This window comes from Ctenocephalides felis, unplaced genomic scaffold (assembly GCF_003426905.1).
Source record: "Ctenocephalides felis isolate EL2017-DRISC unplaced genomic scaffold, ASM342690v1 CF-g0.4_SCAFFOLD_01604, whole genome shotgun sequence".
Lineage (NCBI taxonomy): Eukaryota > Metazoa > Arthropoda > Insecta > Siphonaptera > Pulicidae > Ctenocephalides > Ctenocephalides felis.
The window spans coordinates 54,842,728-54,855,669 of NW_020537758.1; the positions used below are offsets into that span (position 1 = coordinate 54,842,728).

The 12,942-nt window shown below is 28.7% G+C and overlaps 1 protein-coding gene across 1 annotated transcript in view; it reads left to right on the forward strand.

The window, feature by feature from the left end:
• Positions 1–1,407: 1,407 nt before the first annotated feature.
• Positions 1,408–12,942, forward strand: part of LOC113373953 — an 89,399-nt gene continuing 77,864 nt past the window's right edge. Inside the window, exons 1-2 of the mRNA XM_026614216.1 lie at positions 1,408–1,447; positions 5,481–5,617. Of these exons, the coding sequence (XP_026470001.1) occupies positions 1,408–1,447; positions 5,481–5,617 (177 nt within the window). The remainder of the gene's footprint in view (positions 1,448–5,480; positions 5,618–12,942) is intronic.

The following is a 12,942-nucleotide window of genomic DNA, read 5'->3' on the forward strand; positions in this document are numbered from 1 at the left end:
AATATAACCGTGCTGTATCGAACCGATATTGATAAAACGTGTCTTACGCAAAACAAAATCGAAGTAAAAATGGAATGACCTTAGAAGGAAGGCGGAGGTAAATGCACGTGGAAGTTTGAAAGCATAAATTTCAAAATTAAAACGAAAACTACAAAAAATAGTGTAACTAGGCATGAATAAAATATATTAGTATAGCAATTAAATAGGCAGCCTCAATTTAATTAACTTCCCGTAGGGCAAGTTATAGTAATCGCAAAAAAATCGAAAATGAAAATTTTTATATATCTTTACGTTTCAAAGGTTTCTGAACATTTTGGCATACCTTAGAAAAAATGGATGTATGTGTGTGTGTGTGTATGTGTATGTGTATGTATGTGCGGATACAAATTTTCGTCGACGATTTCGGGAACACGGATCAACCGATTTGAATAATTCAAAAAACATTCTATTTGTATTGATAAGGAGACGTGCTGATTAGTTTTTGGCGAAGGCAGGTCTAGCCATTCCGAAGATACGGGGCAAAAAGTGCCGAAAACGGTAACTCAGTTTTTAAGAGAACGGAGTGTCCGATTTAAATAATTCAAAAAACATTTCACTTGTATTGACAAGATGAAGAATCGATAAAATTTTCATAAAAGTAGGTCTAGCGGTTTCGGAGATATGGAGGAAAAAGTAAAAAAATTAGCCATTTGGCGGTCAAAAATGATCATTAGACATATGCACATCAAATCATGAGATATTTTATAGAGATTTTAACAATAAGTATACATTTTGTTAACATTCCTATGCTTTGGTTCCGTACCAATGCTTATGCGTTAGACAGCGACGCGGCGCTTACGCGCTTTATATTTTGTCCCTATGCAGTTAAATCAGTATGATGGCTTTGAAAAAAAGTTCAGATCTTCCACAATATGTCAAAATAAAGAAAAAAAAAATTTTTTCAAAAAAAAAATGAAAAACTTTTTTTTTTTTTATTTTTTTTTTAAAAAAAAAGTAATTTTTTGTCCATATATATAGTTTCTCAAAAATCTTATTTTTTCAAAGTACATTTTTTTCAAAAATGTTAATCGTTTTTAAAAAATTAATAATTTTTGGTACGGGAAGTTCCAGCAATTTGCCTTAAGGCACGATGCCTTAATTGCCTTAAGACAGAATTCCACTTACAGCTAGTTAAGTTTTTGTTTTAGTTGATCAATTTGAACATGTTTCTATATGTGTAAGGAATTTTTAAGATTACATTGTAAAAACATAAAGTGAAACAGTAGATTAATTTATGAATGCCCTACAGCTGCGTCTAATGCCCTGCAACAGCATTTAAATTTAGTAGAAATGTAGCACAAAATTTTGGCGACTTGAAATTAACAATCGGAAATCATCACACATCACCTTCGCGTTAAGAATGGAAACATGTCCGCCCGTCTTAATCAATGGGGTTCAACTACCTCAGGTTGAACATGTAAATTACTTGGGGTTTCACATGGACAGAAGGCTTACATGGGAAAATCATATAATGAAAAAACGTTTCCAGCTTGAAGAAAATTTCAAAAAAACTGTACTGGCTGTTGGGTTCGAAGTCCAAACTATCCATCTACAACAAGCTTCTTGCATACAAAGTCGCCTTAAAACCAATCTGGACTTACGGCCTTTCCCTCTGGGGCAGTGCCAGTGGATCTAATATAAACATCTTACAGAGAGCTCAAAACAAGATCCTCTACAAAATACTGGTAGCTCCCAGGTATGTACCTAATTGACTTGTTCATCAGGACTGCAACATACAAACAATAGCGGAAGAAATTAGTAGATTTGCTGCGATATATAAGTCAAGATTGGAGAACCATCCAAATGAACTAGCAAAGGACCTACTTTCTGCGAACACTGTCAAGAGACTAAGAAGATTAGATCCATTAGACTTAATATAGTAATATATTTAGTATAGTAATTATTCTCACATATTTATATTTATTATTTGCTTGCAATTATTGTCACATATTTATATTTATTATACTAACTTGAAATACTACCAATGGCTAGTATTTTAAAAACTTATTTAATAACTAATTACAACAATTACTGAATGCCATCTCAGGCAGCTGTAGTTTAGATGAAAATAAAAAGAAAAAAAACATAGATTAATTTGTCGATAAGAATTCACAATCCACATCGCTTAGTGGTCGCTGATATCATATTATACTAGGGTCTATCTCAATACTATGAATTTCAGCCAAGAACACGATTCCAGTATAGTTCGTCGGTTGTAAACACAACTGATCTCGGTCCACAGATATAGTTCGCCTCTCTGACATTGATTAGTCGCATACGTCCCATATCAATGCCCGTACGATAAAAGCAGTCTCCAGGTCAAACAATACATGTTTCTGAGCATTCCGTATAACTATTTGCTGGAATAACGTCAGAGTGCTACTATTTGTTCAGTCTTATGTAGAGGTTACTTTATTGTGCGGGGTTGAGTTTTTTTGTAACAGACAGGAATGCGAATTTCAAGATATTTTAAATATATCATTATTCACAGAATCTTTTGTACTTTTTTACACATTTATTTTAGTTAATTATGTTTAGGTGCACTAGAATTTTCTTTTCATACATTACTACATTCGTTAGAATTGTAATTTCATGCAAATTGTTTAGTTTTTGTGCAATTGTTTGAGAATCTGTTAATTTTATGCAAAATGTTTAGGAAAAGAAAGATGACTGTTGAAATTACATTATATTAAACACTATTACTAACAAAGAGAATAAGTTGCATTAACATTTGTTTCTAGCTTAATTAATTTATTATATTTCATATAGTATTTTGTCAGAGATTTTTGAGAAAATTATAAACACGACAATAATAAGAAGATTCTTTATTATTTTGGAAAAACATATTTTTCCTAATTAAATGAAAAATTATTGAAATTATTTTTAGCGTGCCATTGTGTTACTTACGTATTGAAAAAAAAGTTCATTAGTCTATTCAATGAATAATTATGGGTTTATTGAAGATTAATTATTTACTGCACCTTTTCAAAGGCCGTGCTCCATATAATTTACCAAAAATAATTTAACTCGAATAATGAGAGAACCGTAATTATAATTGCCATCGTTTTTGCAATGAATCAAACATCGATTTCTTGTATTAAATAACAATTATATTGGTTGTTGCAGACCATCATCTTGTATTCGATATATTTTAAGAATTCCTATTGTTTATAAAGCTCAAAATGCCATTGGTTTCAGGCTATTGTTTAGAGGCTTCGTCAACTATTTCATGGTATGTGATGTATTTTTGTACCCGAAGCTATGATATTTTCATAAACATATTTTTATTCGTCATTTCTTAATTTGTCCGTGAATTTCTGTTAAACAAGTCACCATTTTTTATGAATATTACGTATTATCATGAATATTTTTTACAACAATTAAATAGCAATCAGAAATTTCTATAAGCTATTGTGTTGATTTATAGAACTCCAGTAACAGTACTGAAGTTCTATATATATGACATGACGAAGATCACCCCAGTGGGCTACTCCACTTCAATGCATTAGATCGAAGGGATGCTTCTTCTTCAATCTTCTAATATGTGATGCATGTAATACGGGAATTAATGTGGGGTTATTGTGGTTGATGATCTTGTGATGAATTTCACTTCTGTTTTTCACTACCTCCTGGACAGTTTCGATTCTTAGATCGTTATGTAGTATTCGGTTGCTGACATACCAAGATCCATTTGCAATACACATCAAAATTTTAGATTGTTTCCTTTGGTTAGATGAAGTTCTTGATTTACTGGCGCAGTCCCATAACTCTACTCCATAAGTCCAAATCGGTTTTATTGTCGCTTTATAAAGTAGAATTTTGTTTTTTAATGATAATTTAGATTTACCATTAATAAGCCAGAACAGCAATCTCGTTTTTCTTTCCATTTATTTTGTTTTGCTGTTAATATGAGTAATCCAATCATAAATATTTACTAGTCACTAAATGCGGCTGAAGTCAAACTGTATTTTGATTTCAGTAACTCAATTTTCTAATTATAGCAGTAGTAAAACATAGTATATTTTTTTGTTATAAGAGATAGTTTCATAAACTAAAAATTTGAAATTGATTCAGTTTTGAAACTAAAGAATATCCAATTTTTTAACTGAATTATTTCAATCCTTGGTTTAAATGGTTCAAATTTTATTTCTTTATATAGAATTAATAGGATTGTGAATTCATAATTATCTTCTAATTTTTCGAAATGTATCATTAGGAAATATGTTTTTGGCTCCATGACCCCTTTTTAATTCATAGTCTGGATAAAAAGTCAGCTATTAGGGGCAAAAAATACAATGTTTATTTCTAATTTTAGACTGGTTTTACGAAACAGCAGGTACATTATTTAACCAATTCCAAATACAAATTTTAAGGGCACATTATTTACAAAGAGATTACACTCATATTAATCTTGTTTAATTAATTTATTATATTTCATATGGTTTTTATCATCTATTTATTGAAAAAATTAGAAATGCAAGAACATTAACAAAGTTTTTTAATATATTGGAAAATCATATTCCTCTAGACTTGGATTAACTATTAAATCAATTGATCTATCCTAAAATTCTTTTTTTTATTTAATATATTTTTTATTTACTGGAAATCTATTGCCAGTAAGAAGTTGCTTTTTTCTACCCCAATCACGAGTAAGCTTTTACAGAAGTTTTAGAAAGAACGCAAGAATTTGAAAAAATATTAACTACTTAAGTTGGAATAATAATAGAATTATGAATTGTACTAATAAGATATGTATGTAAAATCTAAATATATAAAAATTAGATAATTAGAATTTAAAATGAATTGAAGTAAGAAGTAATGAGAAGTATAGAAGAAGAAGAAATAGTGGTTAGAAGATGAAGTGAAAAGATAGTAAATGAAGGATGAACATAAGTTAAGAAGTATAGAAAAAGAATAGGGTTATATGAAGAAGACACTATAAAATTGAAGATTGTATAAAATAATGTAGGTGGCTAAATGCTCGAGTAAGCGAGGCCAATAAAAATAAAATAAAATAAAATAAAAATATTGTATTTAATATAAAATAACAATACAATTAACTAACAATGCATAACAATTACATAGCATATGCTTAGAAATTATATTTGGGTATCGTCAACGAAACAACAGTTCCAAAACCAAAAAAACTATCGACCTAAAAAATACATGCCTTAAAACTTTGATTGGTGGACAAGGTGTCCAACTCAACCGATTTAAGGCGATAGCTGGTTACTAATTTTTTGTCTTCTACTTTAGTGTCTTTAAAAAATACTATATTTCACTTGGTTTTGAGATAAAGTGCACCTTTTTAGCCGCTGAGCTTTGTGCCCTGTTCTACCTTAAAATCTATATAGAAAATATTATCACAAAAGTGTAAAAATATATAATACATTTTTATTTAATAATTAGTCATATATTTATTATTTTTCTATCTCTTTCAGCTTGCAATAAGACGTATTATGGTGTGGCCGGTCGCACATACGAGCTGGAAGTTCCTCGGCCGCAAGATGACGAACTGCCGTTCATATGTCATCTCAACTTCACGGCCCTGGGAGGAGCCATGGGCGATTTCATTCAAGTGAGTTATATCTTCTTCGCCATTTACTACGTAATTTGTTGGGAAAGGCATCGGAAGTTAAAGAATGTTTAGCAATATATACGTGTAGTAGATACAAATAACTAAGGGCAAAGAATTTCTTATATCAAAATATTTGATGTTTCGACGTAATAAATGAGGTATTTTTAGTGTGATAAATTATGGAAAAATATTATTAATAGTTAACGTTTATGTCCTTAATTACATACAAATATTATTGCAATATTTTTCTTTTTTATTTGTTTGTCAAAATTTATGTTCACAAATATGCGTCCTACTCGAACAAATTGTCTCGAGTAAGAGACAGTAAATATTTTCACCAGTGGATTACAATGGTTGATTATTTAATTATTTAACAATTATTATAAAAAACATATAAATTTAGTTAAATCTGTACTTGAATATATTTCATCAAAGGTAGCTTTTTGTAAAGAGGGCTTGGGCATTTCAGCAACCTCGCTTGTCTTGTTTTGGTTTTCGAGTGTTTAACATAAAATTTTTGAATCTGTCTAGTTTTGCTATTATATTTGGTCAACTTTGATTTTTAATATCGAAAACAATCTTTCATACATTCAGAAACACATGTTTTTTCAATGTATAAAATTATTTTAGTCGATCTCCTTTGAAATGCAAATAATTCACAGAATTGTAAAATTTTAGATGGGAAATACAAATCATCCATATGTCAACAACAATTCAAATTCTTGATAATTATTCCGTAGCTCTAAATAGAAGTTAAAGAATCAAAGGATTTGAATCGAGGATGGATCTTTTTCTTTTTATACATTTACTTTCAAAAATATCTGCCAAACATTAAACAGAAATGCTTACGATGGTATGATAGTAGTAAGAGTTGATAAAGGTTTCACTTTATATATAAACCTAATTATTAAACTGCATTGTGTTTATTATATAATGTAGCTTTTATGTAAATGAAAATCATGGAATTTTTGCCTCTTAGCTGTTCATTTCTATCATGCCTATGGGGTAAAAATAATCAAATCAAACCTTTCGAAAACTGAACCGCATTCAAAAATTTAAATGCTTTTTGATGCAACTCCATGAGGTTTAGATTTATTTCATAATTAAATATTGAAAGAGTTATTATATTTTTTTACCGATGGAGATCATGGTCGTCAAAAATATACTAAAATATTACGGCTAAACGACAAGTCGCTTAATTTTAAAAATTTATCAAACTTTGAAAAAATGAGCGGCGCTATTTTGGTGTAAGTCAAAATTAACCCATTCGACGCCGTTTTCCTAAATTTATAAGCCATTTTATGATAAGCACATTTATGATATTCTTGATAAGCACTCGCGTTGGTTAATTTTTTCATACGATCGGCTGAGCCATTTCTTTTGTCAATACCACTCACAATCAGGGACAGTGATAAATTATCTGAAAATTTTGTTCCACAGTTGTTTGTTTAATATATCTCAGTTGTTGTAAAGTTAGTTTGGTTTTCGCAGAAAAAGCTGTTGGTTGGTCACAGTAAAAGCTAAATTGGAGCTTTGTGCCCCGCCCTACCTTACATGTTATTATTATACTAACTAACACAAATATTCATAAATCATTATTTGAAAAATAAATTAAAAAAACAGATTACATTATAAATTTATTTAAAACGAGTATATATTTCAGTATTATATTTTATCATCAAAAATCTTCTAAGCAAAACGACATATTACGCACTTTTTGGGGCGTTTAAATCAATTTTCTCATAAAGTTATATCGTCCTAACAACACATAAGTATATATCTCCCTACGCTCATTATTTTCATATCTCTCGTCGGATGCATCATATACAGCACCGAAAACTTCGCCAGTACAAAAAGAAATCTATAAAATAACCGTTTCAAGAGAAAATTCCATAAAAACGCTCAACGCTACAAACCATTTATGAGAAATACACATACGTATACCGCAACGCAGCGCGGAATAAAAATAACCCAATGCGCTCCGGCATAAAGCGCGTCCCATAAGGTAAACTCCCCGGTGGAGGAATTCCGCCGGATATTATGTAAATGCTACTTCAAACGATTTGAATGATAACAATATTATAAGATTTTTTGGTTAAATATGCACTTTATGCGCTCTCATAAAATACAGGACCGTAGCACTTTTTTATTCTTTTCACTCATGCAAAATAGACACAGTTACGTTTTTATATATTTCAACTGGGTATGAGATATAGTATTAACTTTTTTAAGTTAATACATACAATATAATATATATTATGAAACTGATTAATAATTTATTTTATATTTACATTAATGTACCAGAATTTTAGCAACATCGATTAACAGATCTTATTTATCATAATAAAATTGATCAAGTTATTATGTTGCTAGACGACGATAATATCTTATTCATATTTATGTAAATTTATGTTTATAACTAGATGACCCGACAGACGTAGTCCTGTACTTACGTTTACAATTCAAATGTTCCATTTTTTTTAATAAATTATACTCTTATTTACCAATTTGTTAAAAATTATTATGTTTTTTTACACTACAGTCTATACCGAAATGTATATACGAGTACATCCACCTATATGGATCTTAAATGTACAACTGCTTTAAATAAAATGATCAATATTTGCGTTTTGAGAAACATTATGAAACATTTTTTTCTTATAAATAATTTTTTTATCATTATCCGACGTTTTGAAAAAAAATGAAAATACACTACTGAGAGGTATGTCTTCTTCGCGGGAAATGGCAAAGGAGTTTGAGTTATTTTCACTTTTGAACTTGAGAGTAAGATAAACCTAATTTCAAAATTTCATACGAATTGGAGCACAGTGAAAAAAGACAGACCCAAAACGCTCCATTGACTTAAGTAAATATTCCGTATCCGATGGCAAAAATATGAAAATACTAACGTTTGTATGTGAAAAAGAAAAGGGCTGTTTTTAGAGTTTTCCCGGCAATTATTCGATTTTTTCTCGCCGTAAGAACCACCCTTGGACTTCAACGAACATTTTAAAAAAAGAATTGGCCAAATTGGTTCAGGCGTTGTTGAGTTATACGCTTACCAACACATTTTGCGATTCATTTTTGTATAATAGATATATTAATAAAGAATTCGTGTTGATAAGTAATTCGCTCATTTTTTTATATTAAATTTAATAACTGTTTTGGTATTTATTTTAGTACTCTTTTATTTATGTCAAAATCTATTTACGCCTTAAACAGCCTGATATCAAGCAGTAGTGCCGTCGGATTGCACTTGAAAATGTAGATATCAATTTCCAAGTGAAAGCAGCTTTTCGGGGCAGTGTTGCACCAATACAAAATTTATCACTATTACAGAAATTGTAATATTAACCTTTCAAAGTACTCAGTTAAGAAAATTATCCCAACGGTTCATAGAACCTTTATGTTGTGATAGATATTCAATCATTCGAAAAACAAATTAAAATTCAATATATAAATATAAAAATATAACCAAAATTAAATGAAATATATAATAAATATAAAAAAGTTTGTCTCTGGGAATTATTAAATTGACTGTTTTCTTATTTTATACCTATGGAATTTCTATTAATAAACATGAGAATTTATTTTCAAGTTTTAACTACCATGAATACTTAATATTAAATTATTTTTAATTGATGTTATTTATATAAAATAACAATTCCCAACGATAACAATTGATTTCCGACCTAAAAATTAAAATAATGTTTGGTCGTGCATAAATTATTTATCTTATTCCATATTGGCAAAGTTTGAAACTAGGTTAGGGACAATATATTCCGGGTAGGGATTGGGAAAGATCAGAACAGTCTAATCAAGTAAATTGAGTTATTTTAATAAAATTGCTTATTTACCGGCAAAATACTGTGTATTAGGTGTAGAACTCCAGAGGATTGTGATAAATGAAAGGATACATTATTTCGAGAAAAGATTATAAAACTTATACTTCACGGCGATAATTCTTTTGAATAAGCATTTTGCTACCCCAGTCTCACAGAATTGTCCCATACATCAAATAAAAAAATGATATGCAATTTGTATTTAATAGTGTATTTTTTAAATTTGTATTATTAATACATATAATTAAATTGACTTCAAATGCTTATTATTTAGCAGTTTATGAGCTTTATTTTTTTGGCATTGATTTTAACATGTTTTTTTTAAATAAGAATGCATCCATTCATTTTTTTTTTTATATAAAAATGGAAATATTTTTCTGCAGCTGTGTATTTGGACACAGTTTAATTTATATATTTTTGACGATATCATAAAATGTGCTGGTTGTAAAATTTGCACATGTGCCGTTTTACTCACGGCCGCCGCCGTTGTAATTATTGATTCTCACCGTACACGAAATAGATTTCGTTCAACGTAACATATTTTACGATCTGCAAATAAACAACCTGCTGATTGAATCCGTGTACGGAATCATTGAGCATTACAGCGTGAAACTTTAATCAAATTTACTGTCTAGTAGATTTTTATAGTTCTTTTAAAGTTTAAACACTCCTGTTTGCTTCATTTTCAATTTATTAGTTGCTTTAACAGGTTTTAATTAATTTAAGACTTATATATATATATATATATATATATATATATATATATACGTGTGTGTGTATGTATACATATCGAGAAGCTTTGTTCAAGTATGAAGATACTAAATTAACAAAATATGCAAATGTTAGTAAATTACGTGACGGACAGGTACCTAACTTGATCTATTTCACATTACGATAGAATTCACCAGAACTTCATTGATGTCCAACAGGTTATTGAATTATAGCAGTGATGGACAAATGTATATAAATAGATGAATATATATATATATATATATATATATATATATATATATATTTAATTTGAGTTTAATATTCGGGCGTAACATCAATAAAAATATTTTTATTGATGTTACGCCCGAATATTAAACTCAAATTAAACATATATATCAACATCAAATTCAAGAATATTCAAAAATATATATATATATATATATATATATATATGTATGTGTGTATGACTGTGCTAGCACCACCATAAGAACATATATCCAAATATTATATATATTTTTCAAAATTTATTATAAATTGTTTTGTACAAAAATATTTAGAGAAAACCTATGCATCCTGTATCTCTACACCTATATAAAGCTTGCGCAACTTCACTTAACAATTGTGCTATATATTATGAGAATCATGAAAATGAACTTTACTAATTTAAAAAACAACTCAAGTAAACTGACTTTACTAATTTAAAAAATAACTCAAGTAGTATCTTCAATAAAAGGATATTAATATATTTATACTGATATATATTTTAAATTACAATTTTATTGGAAATCTTAACATTTTAAATAAACTAGATTAATAAAATAGACTATGGTCGAAAAAATCCTAGTCAATATTTATTGCATCGTTTATGATTTACGATTCTAAATCACACTCAGCGATCATGCAAAAAGTTCTGGAACTCCGTTAATTTTACCTACAAATCATACTTTAATTACAAAATGATACATTAATCTTTGTAATTTCAAGGTAATCCAGAAAACACTTGTTTGGTGATTAAGTCAATAATATAATACTTCAGCATTTTATATTTTAAGTAAAACAAAAATGTTTAATATGATATTTTAACTAGTTGTTTGTTCTTTGCCAAACATAATACCTGCCATATAGTGGAACAGTATTAAAAATTAAATGCATATTTGATTTTGTTATTTAATGTATCGAAGAAATGATTGGTCAAATATCTACCTGCCACATAGTGGAACAGTATTAAAAATTAAATGCATATTTGATTTTGTTATTTAATGTATCGAAGAAATGATTGGTCAAATATCGGTAGGAAAATTTCATGAATATTTTCTTCAAAATAATGACGCATTTTGAGTTTAAAATTATTTCGACATTTGTAATGTACAGAAAAATATGCAGGAAGTTTTATTTAAATAAGCTTTTACAATAAAATTATATTGTGTTTTTTAGAGAAAATAGAAAAAGACCTATTTTCTGTTCACAAAGTTTGTACTATAACCTCTGTGAACACAAAATAGATTACTATTTTTAGCTTCCATTCAATTACAGTTTGACATAGGGTAGGACGGGGCACCAAGGTTCCATTTGGTTTTAGGTAAATAAACTGTTTAATCCAAATAAACTACATCACATCATTGATCTACATATCAACTACTTGGGCACTTTTTACAAATATAATATTGCATGTAAAATTGATCTAGAATTTTGTCAGAAATATTCATCAGCAGAGTTGGAATAACTATTTACTTTATGTATCACTAGTAAAATTGTTTTTTTAACTTAATTTACAATCTTATTTATCATTTTTTATTGTGCACACCTTTGCCAGGGTAAAGATTGAGTTGGTCTTTTCTACCTCACCCACATGTTATACATATTATATAAAAACATCAGGTAAATTTAAAATAAAATTATGAATACAACTAATAAAAACAATTAAATAAAATTACTCAAAAATTGTATTAAAACGAACTACGAAAAGAAATAAATTTGTTATAGATTTTCAAACATTGCCGTTTATCTCCTGAAAGCGACGTAGCTTGATTTATTGCAATGGCTAGTTATACATCTTTTACCCTCTACTTTCAAATATTGTTGTTCAAATAATTCTAACTTTACTTGTTTTTGAGATAATGGTGGCCCATTAACGCGCGGGCATTTAAGCCTCGCTCTACCCTATACTGCTTTTATCAAGTCAAATACTTAAATATTAAGAGATTTTAATCCGAATATGTACATGAAATTAACAATACAATTAATTAACTTTTTTGAAATATTTTTGATTAACTTGAGTAATTTTTATTACCCATAATGTAGTTATTCTTATGGATATGGACTGTCCCATTATACAAAATAGTTGCTTTGATCACTATATTTGTAATGTAGAGAAATATTTTATATTAAACTGTATTTACTAAATTTGTAAATCTATAATATAAAAATGAATTGCAAAATGAATTGCTTGGACCAATTTGGCCAATTCTTTTTTTAAAATGTTCGTTGAAGTCCAGTGATGGTTCTAACGGCGAAAAAATCGAATAATTGCCGGAAAAATCCTAAAAACAGCCCCTTTCTTTTTTACATACAAAGATTAGTATTTTCATATTTTTGCAGAATAATCACTCAAGTCAATGGAGCGTTTTGGGTCTGAATTTTTTTACTGTGCTCTAATTCGTATGAAATTTTGAAATTAGGTTTATCTTACTATCAAGTTCAAAAGTGAAAATAATTTAGACTCCTTTTTTATTTCCCGGGGAGATGACATCCCTCTCAGTGGTGTAATCGCAT